Raw genomic sequence first — 19,022 nt, 5'->3', positions numbered from 1 at the left:
TACACAGGAAAATGACAGGATGTAATTTACATGTTAAAAAAAAAAATCTTGTTGTGTAGACAATGGATTGTAGAGAGGTAGACAGGGGAGAGCACCTAGGATGCAGTTCCCACAGTTCAGGATAGAGAGCAAGGTGGCTTGGACCAGGGTGGCAGAAGCAGTTGTGGCCAGGAGTCCAATTCAGGACAGGAGCTGTAGGAGAAGCCTTACTGGTGCACTGGATGTGGGTGCTGATGACAAGAACAAAATCGACAGTGCATCTGGGGTACTTGGCCTGAGCCACCAGGTAGATGGGGTGCTGTGAAGTGATATGGGGAGGAAAGGAGGAGGAACCGGTTTGGGGGGAATCAAGAGTTCTGTTTTGGACACGTTAGGTTTGAGAGGTTTATTGGACATCCACATGGAGACGTTGAGCAGGCAGAGAGAGGTCTGGCTGGGGATGCCAACGTGTGAGTCATCGGCATGAAGCTGGTGTTGAAAGCAGTGAGAGTGAATATAAATTAAAAGGAGAAGCAAACTAAGGACAGAGCGGGGGGACCCCAGTGAGTGGTTATGGGAGAGAAAGAAGATCGCGCAGGACCCAGGCAGGAGCGGCCTGTGAGGCACAGGAACACCTCAAGGTGGTTCCACAAACCTCAGGGAAAGCAGTGTTTCCAAAAGGAGGAAGTGACCAGCTGAGCCAGGCTGCTGAGAGGTCAGGCAGTGATGGGGAAGAACCCAGAATGAGGTGCAGATAAGATGTCGGGGCTGGGGGAGGTCACATTGCTGCCTCAGCAGGAAGAAATGGGACCTGTTGAAGGAGTCAGGGATGTCACTCCTGACTATATCTTTCTACTTCTAGAGTTATTTTTTTTTTTCTGCTGGCCGATAAATTGTTTGTTGTTTTATTTTCTTCAGACTAGCTGTTTTTGTTGGTACCACAGAAAAGGAGTTTTCCAGTCACCCATTTCCCATATCAATGGTGAGCTGTTAATGTAGTTGGCATAGGTTTCTTCACTAGCTGGTTTAATCACTTTAACATAACTGACTTTCAACTTGGATTCATTCACTTCATTCCTCTTGCACACACTTCTTATCACTGTGTTTTTGTGGATAGCTCCTCGAAGATTTTTGTCAACTTAAACCCTTTTCTCAGCTATCATCAGACATTTTGTATAGAGCACACTCTGTTGTTTTTGCAGTCAGACATGCTTGGGTTGGAATCCTGGCCTCATCATTTGCTAGCTGTGTAACCTTGGCCATTTTGTGTAACCCATCTATGCCTCCGTTAACTCATCAATAAAAATGGGGTACAAGTTCAACTCCCCCCCACCAGGGTTTCTTTGTAAATGAGACGGTCTCCACAATGCTTAGTCCAGTGCTTAGCACACAGTAGAATAAATGATACTGGTTATAGCTGCAACTACACAAAAATCTATAATAGATTTCAAAAAATGCACTTGCTAAAAATTTGAACCAGGATTCTCCAAGACTGGCAGTGAGCAAAGAGTATCTACGAGGAAGATGCCTTGAGGTCTGACGCCGAGGGCAAGGTTCATCCTCCCCTCGAACATCTTGCAATAATGACTGCAGCTCCACATTATCCCCCAAGTGACAGAACGGTCTCCATTGTCAATTGTCAATATCAGAGGAACAGGGCTTGATTTTATAAAGGAAGCAACTGGGTTTTCTTTAGAGATGCAAATGGAAACGTTAGGTTTGGCATGTTCCAGGGATTTCATTTGCTCAACTGAAAAGGGCATTTCGTCACCCTAAGCACAGCTCTTAGAGTTACGTTCAGGAGGGAGGAATGTAACCTGACTGCTTTGTTCTCAGGCATTCATCTCATTCTGAACCATGGGATGCTGGGCAAAATCAATGCCTTTGGTCTTGTTATTAGTTGGTCTTGTGCTTCCCAGAGAAATCTTGGCGCCCTGAGTTGACATCTTTGCTGGAGACTGACAGCTGGAATGAGATGTTCAAGTGAAGAATATGAAGAGAAACACATCTCTTTAAGGTAAAAATAGACCTTGTTACTGGATCAAGTTACAGAGCAGTAGAGGTGGAAGAATTTTTGAATTTCCTTCCTTGGAGGAAATCATCACCTAGTGTTCATAACTCAGATAGGACTTAATCTGTAAGCAAGTAGCTTAAAGATGATCTCAAGTCCACACGTAGAGATAGGTTTTGGATTTCCTTATGGTGACTCCAAACAGGAACACTATCAGGGGTAAATATGGGCTAATAGAAGGTGCTCCAGGTTATCTCAATTAACCTGGATTCTCTTTCCATCATCTGGAGTTTGCCTCCATGGGAGGCATGGCACATGGCTTTGCTGGCACCTGTTTTACCACACAGCTGAACATGTGACCTGAACTAACTCTGTCAGGATCCCTATCTACCCCTGTCCACTTCCTGCAAGTAAGCCAGTCATGGACAGAACCTGGACTGGTGCAAAATATCTCACTTTAACCAAAACTCCTATTTAGGTTGGTTTTGGGGTCTAACCTTTTTAACTTCTTGGGTCTTCATTGTTAAAATTAACGTTTTTACTTATAATTTTGTTCTTCTAATGATTAAAGCATATAAGAAAAAGGGAAAACTTTCAGTTCATTGTAATCAAGGTGGTATACAAGTCTGAATTATTTGCTATATAATGTGGTCTCTCCATTATTCTACCTGGTCGTAATTTCCCCTCAAGAATATTTCTTTGGATGAATTAAAAAGTAATGTAATAATTTTTTTGAAATGTTGGAAGTAAAAATATAAGAGAAAGGTAAATTAAAGTAGCTAATGATTCCATTGAAGAAAATAAGGTCCATTTTCAGGACAGATGGCATGCGCCAACTTCACTATCAGTAAAATATTTCACAGTATTTTGCTAATGTGGGAATCTTGTAGTGTTGACAGGTAAGGACATTGAAAAAAATAGTAATTTTTAATCTTTTAAAACCGTAATTTGGTTTTGAAATATTGTCATTCAGGAGCCAGAGTGTTTTCATTTAATGAATACACAGTGTGAATTTTTTTTTTTTTTTTTGAGATGGAGTCTTGCTCTGTCGCCCAGGCGGCTGGAGTGCAGTGGTGCAATCTCGGCTCACTGCAACCTCCGCCTCCTGGGTTCAAGCAATTCTCTGCCTCAGCCTCCTGAGTAGCTGGGATTACAGGCGGGCACCACCATGCCTGGCTAATTTTTGTATTTTTAGTAGAGACGGGGTTTCACCATGTTGGTCAGGCAGGTCTCGAACTCCTGACCTCATGATCCACCTGCCTCAGCCTCCCAAAGTGCTGGGATTACAGGCATGAGCCACTGTGCCTGGCTGCAGAGTGATATTAAAAAAGCTAATTTGATTTCATTTTTTAGGACAAATGTTCATAAAGCCTGGAGACAGTATCTGAGATATATTCATGCTCAGTAGAGTTTTCTCCTTTTCTTAAATGAATTTAAAGACAAAAGATCAAAGATGGTTACATTTAAGTTGCAACGCAAAGAAAACCATTTTCTTGAAATGCTCAAAGAAGCTGTCACCATGAATGAACTGGTGAAGCAGAAAGGCCAAGCTGAGAAGATGACAGCAAATGTGGACTACTGCAGTGAAGCTGGGTCAATCATTTTAGGAAGAATAGACAGAAATCCTACGAAGGTACCAGAAAGCAGATGCTACTGCAATGGCATTAGAATAGATGGGAATTACGCTGTAGCCGGAAGAAGATACTCTACTTTATCATGATAATGGAAATAATGAAAATTGCATTAGTACATAAAAGTCTATTTCTTTACAATGTCAAAAGTCAAGAAAAAGAGATTATGTTACAGAAACATTACAGACCAAAGGAAGCCATTCAACCAACTACAAAGGAAATTGTTGGGTGTTTTTACCAAACACACACACAAACACACACACACAAACCAAACAAACACCTCAGTAACCCAAGAGTAGGAGGCAGTGGCCCTATAGTGCTCCTGTTGAGAGGGTTGTAAAGAGACTCTGGTGTACTTCTCAGGGCAGGCAGGGACAGCTGTTGCTTTTAAAATTTCAGAGCTCCAATGATCTTGACCTCTTGCTCGATGATTTTCATCTCTCCACATCCTTACCTCACAGAGACCGCTTGACCGAGTGGTTCATGTGGCTCAGGTGGAAAACAGACACTCCTTCACCTTACAGTCAAGTTTGGTTTTCATTCAGTGGCAGCTGAATTGTTTTCTAAGGGCAGCAGCCTCATGAGTGATGCTGACCTGACACAAGTCATTGGAGGATATAGTGAATGGCAGCTAGTGCATGTCTAGAGATGAGAAATCCCCGTGGAAGCAGTGGGCTCTCAACCCTGGCTTTGGCAGTTACAGATGGACAGTTGCAGCTCTAGTGGCATGTCTGTTTTGGGGAGTCAGATGGACAAGGCCAGTGCCAACGACCCCTCTGATACTTGTGCGTTGAGTAGGAATAGCAGCGGGACAATTCCCCACCTGCAAATTTTCCTAGAAGGACTCAATCCAGAAGGACAAAAGCAGTTCTCTATAGGCATGTACCACATGTTTTTTCTTTCTTTTTTCTTTGGGATTATACTTAAAAGTTGGTTAGCAACAGGGATCCTCCTAAGGACCTCTTATCCAAGTGCCTGAGAAGCTGCTCTGGGCCGCTTAGTGGGAAGGATGTACATTCTGCTCTCTGACCTTCGTTTCTAGTGATCACAGAGCAGCCTTCCTAACTGAGGACTTACACACTACTGTGTTATCCGCAAAATTTTGCCAGTAGTGGCTACTGTTGCTTCTCAAAGCTAAACATCTCTCTTTCTAGCTAAGCCATCTTCACACATGCCATAAAATGACTGGACTTGAGATTTTTCAACAAAATGATCTTCAATTCCCCCAGCTTTCAAATTCTGTGTCTAAGCTTGTGACTAAAATGAAATGAATTTCATGTTGTTTGGAAATCATGACTGTGAATTGAAAAGTGAATGAAAAGTGAAGTCTTAGTCTTCAACTAAGGATACCAAATTCCCCACGTTGAGTCATCCTCTATCCCTGACAATTTTCCTTTTAATTAAAACACAGCCTGATAAGCAGAATCTTGGGGAACATAAAGCAGTTATGTGATTCACTCAACCATTTGTATGCAAGTGTGACCTATTTAACTTTTAAAATCCTATTTAATGCCAAAAACCACATTAGAGAATTCAAACAAAAGCTCACAGGGAGTCCCATAATGAGACTGTTTTGATTATTCCAGTGATTAGCTCATTTCCTCTCTCTTTAGTGATTTCATTTAGAATAGTAGTCATTTTAAGAGCAAGTAGATTTTCTTATTGCTTTACTAGTTTGCTGTGAAATTGGCAAGTGGCCAACCATCTGTGAAACTGCAGTTATTACTATTACTTAAAATTTATCAAACCTCTTCAGTTACTATGAAAGTAATTCTCCCTGCCTATACAGACAAGGCCAAGAAAGGCATTAATGAGACCCAACTTTGCACAAAAATAGACATTATCACCCCGTTTCAACCTATTAGCCCAAAGTTCCAGAAATGGTATTTGTGGACCCTGTTGGGAAAAAGTTGAGTGAATGACGGTTTTGATCGACTGCCATAGTCATCTACTCTTCAGTGCCTAGGAATCCACTTCTCCCTCTCATGAGAGCTATGCATTCATTTATGCAGGCGTTTATTTGTCGTTGGCATTTCTTGAAATGGACGGGTGTGTAGGCTTCTACTGTAATTTATGAATAATTTTAAATAATTCCAGCAGTACTGCCTCTTTTAGAGTCACCTGTTTCTTTTTTGCTTTTTTACATTTTTACACATTGAGCAATGAAACAGTGGGGAAGATGCTTGAGATATCACCACTGGAACTCCTCTCATTGCTCTACCAACCCTGGCCATAGGTGATTCCAAGAAGGAGGTCTGAACAGTCAGGCTGAGGCCAGTGTGCTGCTTTCCAGCAGTAAGAATCCACAAACACCCTCCCACTGTGAGCAGGTGGTTGCCTCCACCCCGCTATTCTACTGCAGTGACAGCTAGTGTCAGGAAGATGTAGCAATCCACTGTGCTGCTGGCCTCCCAGGGGGAGGGCTGGACCAGCGCATTTCTTAAAGCCAGTGACCACGCAGGCAGGTTCATCTGGGATGGACCACGTCTACACCTGTTGTCCAGGCATCATTATTGAGTGCCCACTTTCACTTTTGAAAGTGTTAACAATTGGACAATGAATTGCATACTCAGCCTACTTAATGTCCCCTTGTAGCTATGTCATCTATTAGGTGACCTAACATTTACATTATACCAGCAGTTTGAGGCAATGAGTTCAGGAAGACTATTCTCCATTGTGTAAAAAGTAATATTTACATTTATCTGTCCTGAAATTATCCTTCAAGCTTTATGGGATTGGTCCCAGCTTTAATGCTGAGGCTCAGTGAACAAGCTCATTTGCACGCTTTTACAGATTTTAGTTTGGTCCACACCAGGCCTTTGTCCATCCAGATGGATGGCCCTAATCTTAGAGCCTATTCGCAGAGACCTCCACCCTCTGATCATTAGCTTTCCTTGTTAATCAGGCTGCAGTAGTGTTTGGAGGCAACTTGCCTGGCTGTCTGAAAAGTGATGCACAATGTTTTGTCCTTTCAGGCACTGATGAAAGGCCATCTGGTAGGGGAAGGGCTTTCCAGCTGTATTATAATTTTTTTGAATTAAATGTTTTTTCTTTTTCTTTCTTTTTTTTTAAGCACATAGAGAATGAAAGGACCCTGCCTAGATGGCTCATAGTGAGCCCTCTGTTTATGCTTGCAGAAAAAAGAAAGACAGAATGAAAAATAAACAAAAAAGAGAAGAAATCAAGGAAAAAAGGAAGAAGGAAAAAAGAAAGATCAGTGTACATAACTAAGAAGGAATATTATAAATTCCAAACACTATTTGCAGGAGAAAACAAAACAAAACTTTGCTTTTTCATACCTCAGGCCTGAATTTGACGGGCCAAATATTGTAAGCGATTGCAAAAATTTCCCTAGAAGGGTGCATTTAAGTGGACATGGTGATTTCTTCCTTTCCAAGATGCAGGAATTTTACAGAAAAAAAAAGTACTCGAGAGTAATAGAAGAAGAAAGGAACATTTTGTAACAGAATATCTTACCCTTGTACTTCGTATTTATGGTTTAGAAGCTTGATTCCCTTTAAACAAAATGTATGAGTGCCTTCCATGTGCAAGGTGTTTTGCTGGGCACTGAAAATATATAAACTGCATCTAATTTCAGCTCTTGTTATTTTAGACATTACGATTTGTTTTCTTGTGGACCATTAAGACAATATAATAAATTACAGCCTTCCTGCTGAATTTTACTTGTTTCTATTTTTCTCTCATGCTAATAGTCATGAGAATCACTCAAGTGCTTCATTATCTTACCATTGCAAGGACTTTCAAGTTCTTTAGGAAACCTGGTTCTTTCTCTTAAGAAAACAAATTTGAATTCATTGGGGAAACATGACATACATTTATTGTATATACGATCTGAGCCCCAATCAATTGGAATTGCTGGACATTTGGACAGAGGCTGGGCTGAAGTTCAACTTTATTTCATCTTTGATCAAAGAGCTTACTAAGTGGAAGTAAACATTACTTTAGAGAAAGACTGACATTTTTTCAAGGAAAAAAACTTATTTAAACTGAGAGTCACATTTCTCAAGCAAATTATTTATGTTAAGTACATGCTATTCCAACCATTTATAAAAGCAGCTCATGATGGATCTCAATCTGACAGCACTTTATAAAGCACTTAGTGTGCTACAATTCCTTTTTTCCTGAAAAATGAATGCTTTTCTTTAAACATTATTCTTAATATATAACTCAGACACACAGTCTTCTTGGCTCATTTAATTTTTGAGGTCTGACTGCAAAAACTAAGAACATGTAAATGTATTTACAATCTAGGTACTTATGGGGTTGCAGAGTGACAGCCGTTAGTGGAGGAGGGATGATTATAAGATGCTGTGTAAGTTCTGAGCAGAAATCTGAGCAATCTCTGCTTTATAAACGTTGCACTCTGGAAGAATGCTCATCCGTTAAGTCTGTTGTGTGCCAAGGCCAGCATACACAGAACTTTCTTCTTTATGAGAAACCGTTTCTTGGGGGTAAATTTATATTGTCTTAAATGTGTTTTAAATGTGGGCTTGAAGCCCCAGAGTGTTCTTATGTACCCAGATAAATAATTAACTTTGCAAACTATGAACATGTTTAATTTGGCTTTTGAAACTATACTTCTGAGACCAATTGTGCTTTTCCTAATTTGGAAATATTTTCTTTCTCGTTTTTACTTTGACATGTACCCAGCTATCTACTTTTGTTGCTATTTCTAGTATCCCAAGGGAGCTGCGTGCATGGTTGCCATAGTGCAGACAAACACAAAAGAAAACCAAGAATTTGGTGCTTTCATAAAGCATTTATTTTTATTTGAAAACATTATACAGGCATTACATTGCCACAGCCAGTCCATAGGGGAGCATGCAAATATCAAAAATGGACAGTTTGTTGAACTTATCGGTGTAAATTTTTTTTGGTTCGTATTTTCCATTTGCAGTGTTGTCAGAATTAGTGTGCTGTGTTATGTGGCTTAACAATAGAATCCTACCCATGGGGTAAAATCTGTACTGGTAGCTAGCTGGGGACTACTAAATAGTTATAAATCAAAAAGAAACCCAAACCAAACAATACTACACGCTTGTCAAAAGGTTAATAGCACGAGTTAGCAATATCTAAACTAAACATTGAAACAATTTCATGGGACATGGTGGTGCAAATTTTTCCATTGCTTGGTCACCTGGTCATGTATTTGAGAGTATATAGATGTGGGAAGGTCTGACCAAGGCAAGCGCTGTCCCCAGTGCAAGTTTTCATTGAGGAAGTGAGAACCACCACTTAATCTCTAGCAGGGTTTAGGAGAATTGTGGTTTGCTCTTACCTGACCAAATTCTATACAAATTGCTAAAGTCTTATTCATTGAGGAGAGATTGGTGGTGGACTTAAAAACTGAACATTTTGCTGGTGTCTACTGAGGTTATGAAATCTCAGAAACTAAAACAGCTAAAGTTAATGTTGTCCTACTCCCGTTTCCCGCCCCATTCCCAAAGGATCAGTGTTTTTTACACAGAAAAAGAATTTGTTCTTTGCAATTTTTTTTTTTTTCCTGAAGGGTCAGTCTGGAACTCCTGATCTTGAACAATTCAATATATTATCAACCTTTCTAAATGGAGACAAACCAACACATTGAGGTCACCCAGGGACATGAAAGTCTGAGTACAAGGACACTGAATGATAAAGGGTATACGGCGAATTCATCTTAACATTCACACTTGGTTTCCATACAATGGAGTCGATTAAAATATCCTATAAAATAACTCAGATGGCAACCTTTAGCCATCTGTTGATTGCAAACTTTTTGGAAATTTATATTTTTAAAAAACTCCAGTCTACTGAGTGGACTTGGAGATAATTTCATCCACTTGCTTATCATAAGACTTTACTAAGTGTCTACAAATTAATGTCATAAAAATGAATCAAAGACGAAAACATCTGGCTTAAAATAAATACTAAAAATGCAATAAATCAAGCAAATTATTCAAACCAAAGGAATGTAAACACAAAAATAAAACCACAGTCTTTAAAGGTCTTCGGATCTGAATGGACAAAATATTCAGAGAAAGGTATTTAATTGGTTTAAAAGGTAGCAGAGAGAAAATGTTGGCAAAGTTGTTTTGATTTGATAGAGCTTTAACGCTGATATTTTCCCCATGGAAAATAAAACATGTTTCCTGGGGGCTGAACTGAGATGACCATTACATCCGAATATCAGAGAAGATAATTTTTCTTCTCCATCTCCAAGGGTAGGTCCACTTACCTGTGGGTGCTCACAGACAGTGTGGGATGCTTTTGCCTGCCAGATTTAGGCCTTGTACAGGCACTCTGGGATCAGTCCTTCTACTGTAGTCTGTCCTTTTACTTTCCAGAGACACCAATGGGTTTTGCTTTGCTTGCTTGTGTAACATATATTGATTTGAATTGCCCAATGTCTCATAAACATGTATTTTTCCCCTATAAACCCTGTAACTCCATTGAGGATCTTTTTGAATGGTATTGAAGTCAGTCAAACTAAAAGAGTACATCACATACTGACACACAGAATCTATTCTAAATAATAGAGGTCTGTGGTGTTTCTTAATTTCCTGTGTTTGAAAAAAGGGATATTTTAAGGGCAACAGATTAGACTAGTGACATATCACTCAAGGTTTTATCAGGATCCTGCAGTATTCTCTGTGTTCATAAGAATGTCGTGTCGGCCGGGTGCGGTGGCTCACGCCTGTAATCCCAGCAGTTTGGGAGGCCGAGGCGGGCGGATCATGAGGTCAGGAGAGCGAGACCATCCTGGCTAACACGGTGAAACCCTGTCTCTACTAAAAATACAAAACATTAGCTGGGCGTGGTGGCAGGCGCCTGTAGTCCCAGCTACTCGGGAGGCTGAGGCAGGAGAATGGCGTGAATCCCTGAGGCGGAGGTTGCAGTGAGCCAAGATCGCGCCACTGCACTCCAGCCTGGGCGACAGAGTGAGACTCCATCTCAAAAAAAAAAGAATGTCGTGTCAATGTATCTGTTATCGAATGGATGCCAAATATGACCAAAATGCCAGACTTTTTCAATGATGACACCATTACCACTGCAAAGTGGCCAGCTCAATGAAGCCATTTTCAAAGACTGCTCCACATCAGCACCTTGACTTTGTTAGGAGGTGGCACAACCAATGATTTTCCACAATAAAGGTAATTTCCATGCTGGTGTATTTTTAAAAAGGTGTCACAGAATTAAAAGGGCAGAGGACCATGGCTTTTTCCAGTGCCTTGATTAATTTCCATATTATCACTAAGGAAATCTGGAAAAAAAATAAAACATAGTTTTTGAAGAGAGGCTACGGGGAGGGACAGAAAGATTTTGTAATTATATATTGTCCTAAACACAAATGATATTATTTCTGGGGGCTCCCAAAAGCCACAGAAATGGAACAGTCCTTATCCTGTTATTACAGGGACTTGATTAGCAGAATCACGTGGCACAACAGAAAGGCAATGGCCTGGAGTAATCAGAGATCGAAATATAAAAAGGCTAAAATGTTTCTTTTATATCTATTCCTAGAATAGAGAATTATATGGTCAGTTGCCCCTCCCCACAAAGGTCACAGCACAAAATACTTATTGAGCAGGCTATCCAACAGGTAACAGAGGAAACCATTAACCACCAGGTCCCTAGGATAAGGAAACTTCTCAGGGGTGGAGCTCCTGTGGCATGCATCACTCATATAGTCTGTGCAAAAAAATAAAGTATGACTCTTAAAAAGTGAATTGCCATAGAAAAGTGGGGTTTATGTTGACTATATGTGGGTCTGGCAATAGTTTCCATCAGGAGTACAAAACATCCTCCTGAAAGTTGGTGTAATAACAGTAACAATGATAATAACAATACAAATCATAATAATACTTGCTTTTGATTCAAAAATTTTCACAGTAATGAATGCAGGGGAGTTGTGAGCAGGATACACATTAGCTAGGCATCTTTCCAAGTCAGGTGGATTAGAGCCTGTGTCTCCAGTGATGTTGAGCTTGTTCCTTTCACAAGGTTTCGGAGGATTTGCTACCTTGCAGTCCACCTGTGTAAACTGCACCTAGTAAATACCTTTCTCTATGTACAATACAGAGATGATGGGCAAAAACATGGCCAATGAGTTGGCCTCAGTGGGCAGGGCGGGCCTCACCCTAGGCCACACGAACATGAGGCTCCTCTTCGGTCTCCTGGCCCAGGCTGGTGTAGGTGACTGAGGGTTCCACCTGAGCTGTGGTCGGTAAGTCCACAACAGGTCCTGAAGGATTGCGGAACTGCTTATACACTCGGGGGTCCTGGGCTATGTAGGTGGAGGTGGAGGAGTACAGCACCAGCCCAATGAGGATGGTGAAGAAAGACAGGAGATAAAGTCCTGAAAACTAAAAAAAACACAACAGTAAAGTCATTTGACAGCCAGGGAAGAACCACTGAAACATTAATGAGGCACAGAGAGATGTGAGCAGAGCTGCTTCCTCTCAGAACAGGCAGCGAGATGAGTTGGCCAATACCCTTGATGGAGAATGAATTTTCTCATCTTAAACTGGCTTGGTCCTATTGATTCCCCTTCTCTTTCCTAGACCCTGTGGCTAACACAGAGGAACACTTAGCTAATCATCTCTAAAGTGCCAATCTGAGGATCTGGTATGGTGCAAGAACTAGTTAAGCACAAATTAAAATTCATCAAGTTAAAAGCAAAAAATCTCCAGTATCACTCAATAAAAAGTTGGTTGTTTGTGGCTTCATTAAACTTAGAGAAATACAGATATCTCCTTTAGGGTTGTAATGAAGCCATAAACGGCAAACCGCTCACTGACAGCTGCATCAGGGCATTCTCGTTTCACCTTAATCCAATTCAGACACTATTTGTCTTCCTAGGACGAATTGTTACTGACTTTGGTAAATGTCTTTGCAAGATTAGATTATCCTTGGACAGAAAGAAATAGTATAACATTCCATTCCTGCCCCACTAATCTATAAACAAAACCAAGCAGGACTGTATATACAACATTCTGCTTCCTAATCTACTTGCTTGACAATTCATAGAGTTTGCGGGGAGAGGGAGAGAAAATACTGGTTTATACAAGTCGCAAGAATTTACATATGTTTTTGGAAAATTATGACTTCTGGACCTTCTTGAATAGTTACACTGGAAGTAGTTACTGGGGAAAGAGTATGGTAACAATATGAGTATTGCCATTTCTGGTGTTTTGTTCATTCATTCTTTCATTCACTCCTTCATTAAATGAATAGTTTCTTATATGCCTTCTCTATATCAGACATTGAACTATACACTGGAGAAAGAGAAATGAAAAATATGTTGATGCCTACCATTTAGGACTTCATTGTCTCAGTGGCCAAACAGGTACAGATAGACAAAAACAACACAATGCACTTACAGCATGCCAAATCTCATTTCAATCAATAGCTAATATCCCAGTCTTGACCACATCCTGCGTCCATGGGGAAAAAAGGATCAATTTTGTTGTCCTTAATGCTAATACTGAAGGAACTAAAAACTGCTAAAAAGACAAAAATTAATTGGAAGTTGGAAGAAAGGAAAACAGGAAAATGACCCAGAGATTCTATGAAGTAAGTTACAAGGCTATAGTACAAAGCTGAAAGATGGCTCTAACTGTAGTTCAATAATAGGAAAGGGAGTCTTGAAAATGGCTCATAAAAAAGGTATCCCTGCGGCTAAATGTCCCTGCTACAGCGTTTTTTTTCTTCTTTCTTTTTGCAGTAGTGAGGGAGCTAAGACTAAAGATGATTTTCTGATTTTCTTTCTAGAACACTCCACACCCAGTCCCTCAATTCCTTTATTTTTCACATTGAAACCATACGATAACCCTACTTCAGAGGGATTTATGTACTAGACTCAGCTTGTAACAGCTTCCCTTAATTAACTTGACATAATTCACTTTTCCCAATGAAAATAAACGTGCCTCATTCTTTGATTCATAAATTTGTAAACTAAAATGGTATAAAAAGAAGACCACTAACAGTACAGTCCTGTATGATCTCAGAAAACCTATTTACACTCAAACTTGCTTCCTGAAATTCTCTATTCAGGAGCTTCACCCTTTACCTTAAACTTCAGTGAATGAAATAGGTCTGTTCCTAACATTACCATCATTTCAAATATTTTATTAATTACTTTCACTTTCAAAACTCCACCCATACATCTCTAGTTTCAAGCAAAGGGCCTTAGGTGTGAACCTGCCTCTACTGCAGCATATGGAGGTAGAGAGATGAAGAATGAGCGCTTTATAGTTATCACTGCATTCTAACCACCAAGCTGGCTTCAAATCTCAGCTCTACTGCATTCTAGCTGCAATTCTGGACACACTTCTTAACCTTTCCAGGTCCAAGCTTCCTTCTCAGTAAAGCACACCTACTATAGGGTGGTTAAAAGATTAAATTAGATAAGGCATGTAGAACACTTATCATAGTTCTTATCTTGCTGTAAACATTCAATTCACATTAGCTTCATTCTTATTGTTTTTGTTATTACTATAGCACTTATTTTATCACAGTAATACTGATATATCTTACAATAATCTGATATAGTCATTGATTAAATTGTCTTTTTTTTTTTTTTCTTGAGACAGGGTTTCACCTCTGTCACCCTAGGCTGGATGCAGTGGCACAATCATGGTTTACCGCAACGTCAATCTTCCGGGATCATGTGATCCTCCCACCTCAGCTTCCCGAGTAGCTGGGACTACAGGTGCCTACCACCGTGCATGGCTAATTTTTGTATTTTTTGTAGAGACAAGGATTTTGCCACGTTGCTCAGGCTGGTCTCGAATTCTTGGGCTGAAGCTGTCCGCCTGCCTTGGCCTCCCAAAGTGTTAGGATTACAGGCGTGGGCCATCGCACCTGGCCTAAATTGTCTTTTTTCAATAGTCTCTTGATTATGAGGTTGTGTCTTGTTTGACCAATGTCAAGTACAGAGCCTGGCACCATGTAGACATTTACTAAGTATTATCTGCTAATTTTTTTTATCTTGAATGAATAATGGAGAAATTTCAGACTAAAGAAAGAAACATAATAAAAAATCAGCCTGTACCAGTGGAGTAGTTCAAACTTTTTAGCTTTAAACTAGATAATGCAGTGCCTTTCTAGTACATAAAATGCTCAACAAAAACCCATTAAGAAGGAAGTCATAGTATGAATCTACAATCACTGACTCCAAAAATCATCTTCAAACCTGGGGTCAGTCAGAGGAGTGTGATAGGACAATGAATTGGAAGAGACAATGAAGAAAGCTAGAGTCTGGAAAGAAGACTCAGGGCTGCTGATCAGTGGATTGGCATAGGAGATGTCATAAACTTGGGGTGGGCAGGATTTGGCAATTGAAATAATGTAGTGGTAGAGACAGGAAAGGATTGGATACAGAGTATCCAGGTAGAAGGATTGGATTCCTCTCCATTTATGATTTTAGACTTGATCAATATGACAAAGAATATACTGTTAAATTTTGTAAAGCTAATGCCCTCGCTATTGTAATGTACTGCTTAAAGGATCATCCCTTTTTTGGACATAGAACCATCAGGTTGAATTCCTTACAGAATTGTTTTCTTGGGATACAGCTTTAGCATAATAACACATAGTTTATTTTTAATGCACTTCTATTTAATTCATATGGAATTTAGTCAAAAAATAGCTCCAAAGATAGATAGCATGGGATTTTATATGATGGAAGTATCTTGGAAGTCGCCCAAGAGGCTTTATTAATAAATGGTAGAGAAAGTTTTCATTTTAAATACAAGTCCAAAAAGACAGCAGTCAAGCAAGCATTATGATTAATCAGGATAAATGCTGAATGTCACAAATGTTGACAGAAAGGTTTGATTTTTTAAAAAATAAAAGTAAAAAAATGTTTTATTTTTCCTTCTTTTTAGCTTAATTAAGAAAAAGAAAATTGAATCAGGGCTAATAGAATGATCCCCTATTCTGGATGGTGCACTTATCTTGTAGAGCATTCATTTCAAAAACCAATCAACCAGACAAAAATATTGTACAACCTAGGCTACTTAACTTACTAACTGCAAAGAAATACTTATTTCTATCTCCCCAAGGAAAGACATCAGGAACTTCTCTGGAATGCTACATGAGGACTGAAAGCTGTCTCTGAGTTACAGGTAAGGGAAGCTCAGGCAGAAGGTGGCTGTCTCCATTGGAGAGCAGGGGCTGCTTGCTGTCCAAAGTGTACTTGGAGGTCTTCTCCTTTGCAAACTGTAGCCATCAGAATATGCTGTTTGTTCTGTGCTGCAGACATAGTTTTTCCTGCATTTTATCTAACTGGAAGCTTTAAGAATCTGAGAAAGGATACATCCTGTATTAACATGATCATACTGCAGACACTGCTTACTTTGCTGCTGTCTTTTTCCACCTTCATGAGTCTCTTTGAGAACACAGGTCAGAAGGCACTCACTGTACATACTGAAAATCCCCGAGTGCTGCTTAAAACAATCTGACTGAGACACAAGCTATTATACAGGAAGAGGTGGCTTGGAGGACGGATAATAAGCCTGTACAAAGCTCTTTAACTTCCAAACAGAGTTAAACCTAGCTCTTAGAAAGAAAGCTGGCCTGTCAGTTTGATTGCTATTTGGTTGATGTGGCATTCAGCACATCACAGACCAAATTTTCATTTTATTTTTGGCATTTAACTTCTAAGATGAATTTTAATAAACTAATGACTTCAATGGACCTAAATCTATACAAGTAGAAAACCATGTGGTTTGAAAGTCATTTCAAAGTACGTTTATAAATACATCAACTAGACTATGTGAAGAAGAGGGCAATGCTTCAAGGGCAACTTTCTTTTTCTAGCTTGAATGAAAACATGACAGAGGTCAGCAGAGGAGAACATGGGTGATCCCTAGAGAGGCACAAAGTGGACTTTTGGTTTCAGCTCTACTTTTATTGAATGCATGTACCAACTACTTCTATATGGTGGGCCTGGTTTTTTCCTTTTTCCCTGGGAAGTGTATCTTAAAGAGTCCCTTTAAGCATATGTCTCTGTGTAATACAGCTTTTTAAGGCTCCTAGCCTGGTGTGGTAATGCATGCCTGTAGTCCTAGCTACTCAGGAGGCTGAGGCAGGAGTTTGAGGCTGCAGTGAGCTATGGTCCTGACACTACACTACACCTGGGTAAGCTGTCTCTTAAAAAAAAATACACACACACACACACACACACACACACACACACACACACATCTACAGTCCCCTTCTGGTGACCTGATACCATCTGCCTTCTGAAATTGCATTCCTATAATGAATGCTTGTTTTCCTTGAGCACTGTGAGTAGCCTGAGAGAACACTGCCCCTGATGGCTTCTCATGTACCACACATGAGCTAAGGCCAATGCTTTCAAGCCCTCAGATGTTCCCAAGGCTATCTATGATGAGTGGAGGAAGCAAACACCAAATATTTCACACCATAGCTCAAGGGTGCTATTATTGTTAAACTTCAAAAGACATGTTACCTTTTGGGGCTCTATTGGATATAAGCCTGCCATTGAAACAGATGTACTACTTGGAAACATGATAATGGCAAGAGTTGAAACTCGTTCATGAACTGCATAAGGGGCTGCACAGAAATGAATACAAGGATATTTCTAAGTGTTATTAGACATGACTTCTGATGAAAAGGTATTTCGCATATATGAAGGATATGTGGCCATAAGGTGGCCATAATAACCATGTGCTTTCTAGTTGTTATTCAGTTTATTATTTTAAAAAGATACAGATGTAATTAAACTTTCCCATATTTTTAACTCTTAGGCAGAAAACATCTATAAAGGGTAGAGTCTTGGAATCTGCAAATTTAACAGTTGCTTCAAAATTGATGCAACCATGGGTAAGCAGAAAAATACCTGGCAGTGATTGGTCATTCTCAAGGTTATGTAGCACAGCCCAGAAAATGTGGGTTTTGGAGCTAGTAGGGAGAATTTCCATGTAGAGAGATTGGTCTGTTAATTTCAACAGGCACATTATTCCTGGGAAAAATGAGACTTTTAATTAAGTTTGTGAAAACTGTCCTGCTTATTCTTTGCCATGTAAGACAAAGTGTCCTTTACTTCTTTACTCTGTGAAATAAAATGCACACATGAAAATAAATCACCTTGCACACTAACCATAACTTCTAGATCAAGAAGGAATAAATAAGCCCAACTCTGTTTAAATTGGAAGCAGATTACCAGTTTGGCGGTCCTGGGTACCAGAGTAGTTATAAAGATCCATCAGTGACTAAATGAAAGTAACATGTGAATTAAGAGTAAATCATTCATTCAATGTAATGCTGCTATAGTGAAGAATAACTAAAAGGGGAGTCCCACTTTATATGTGAATTAAAGGGTGGACCTTTTGGCAACTATCTTCGAAGAAATGAAGCCAACCCTCCGCGTGTCCTTATAGGGAGGGAGAGGACAATTCAGCATTGACAATACAGCTCAACTCTTGGCAGTCCTGTGCTTCTCAGAGGGCTGAGGACCATACCTGGAGCTTGGGCACAATTGTTTGGTGCAGGACGAAAGGCTGTTGGTCAGTGCTGAGCATGCTGTAAGCTGTGGCCTGTAACGGTAAGACCCTGGGACGAAAAGCTCTGCCAGGTCCTGATCTATTGCCACTGGGCCCGAGCCAATTGCTATTCAGGCCAAGACAACTAGACGAACCTGGCTCCATGGAAAAACGAACACAAACAAGTTGATGCCTGACCTCCTAATTTTGGCTCTGCACTAGACTAACAAGATCATTTTTATTATTATGAAGTGCATTAAAAATGCAAAAGTTCGGCTTCTGGGTTTACTGAACTAGAAATAAATTGCCAGAAGAGACCAGAGCTTTTTCAAATACTTTCAAACTCCTCAATTATTGCTCTGTCTCCTATTCTCATGTCCCTTATTTCTCCTCTTTTTCTTTTTTTCCTTACTGCCTTTTTTGTTAGGAAAAAAAAGGACTAAATCTTTCTGGTTAAATATTGTGATATTTTGCTCTTCTAGGTCATTCAATGCAAAATATTAAACATGGGAAAGCTACACAATCTACTGACAAATACCAAAATCAGTTGTCTTTAGAGACTAAGAATAATGACCTCCACAAACCCCTGCCTCCCATTCTTTCTCCAATTTGAGCATTTGAATCTCAATTCATGTTAATTTAATCAAGACAAAAATAAACAAATGAGTGCCTTAGTCAGAATGCCAAATGGATTCTGTATTCGTATCAGAAAACCAAATCATTGCTAAGATTTAAATACTTGGGAAATGATTTATTCTCCAAGCATTGTGTTGTTAAAGCAAAGAGAAGTAGCAACCAGGGCCCTTGCCTCTGTGTGCCTACACCATCACTCAGGGCAAGGCTGTGCTCTGAGCTGCAATCCCAGTTTGGTTTATGAGGCCTTCTGTTTAG

General features: G+C 39.9%; 1 protein-coding gene across 1 annotated transcript in view; it reads right to left on the bottom strand.

Moving 5' to 3' along the window:
• Positions 1 to 8,381: 8,381 nt before the first annotated feature.
• SLC35F1 (solute carrier family 35 member F1) overlaps positions 8,382 to 19,022 on the bottom strand; it is a 415,309-nt gene continuing 404,668 nt past the window's right edge. The window contains exon 8 of the mRNA XM_054493075.2: positions 8,382 to 11,984. Within this exon, the coding sequence (XP_054349050.1) occupies positions 11,760 to 11,984 (225 nt within the window). The 3' untranslated portion in view covers positions 8,382 to 11,759. The remainder of the gene's footprint in view (positions 11,985 to 19,022) is intronic.

Source organism: Pongo pygmaeus, chromosome 5 (genome assembly GCF_028885625.2).
Source record: "Pongo pygmaeus isolate AG05252 chromosome 5, NHGRI_mPonPyg2-v2.0_pri, whole genome shotgun sequence".
Classification (NCBI taxonomy): Eukaryota; Metazoa; Chordata; class Mammalia; order Primates; family Hominidae; genus Pongo; species Pongo pygmaeus.
Note: the sequence above shows the minus strand (reverse complement) of the source record. Positions and strands in the feature narration are given on the sequence as shown.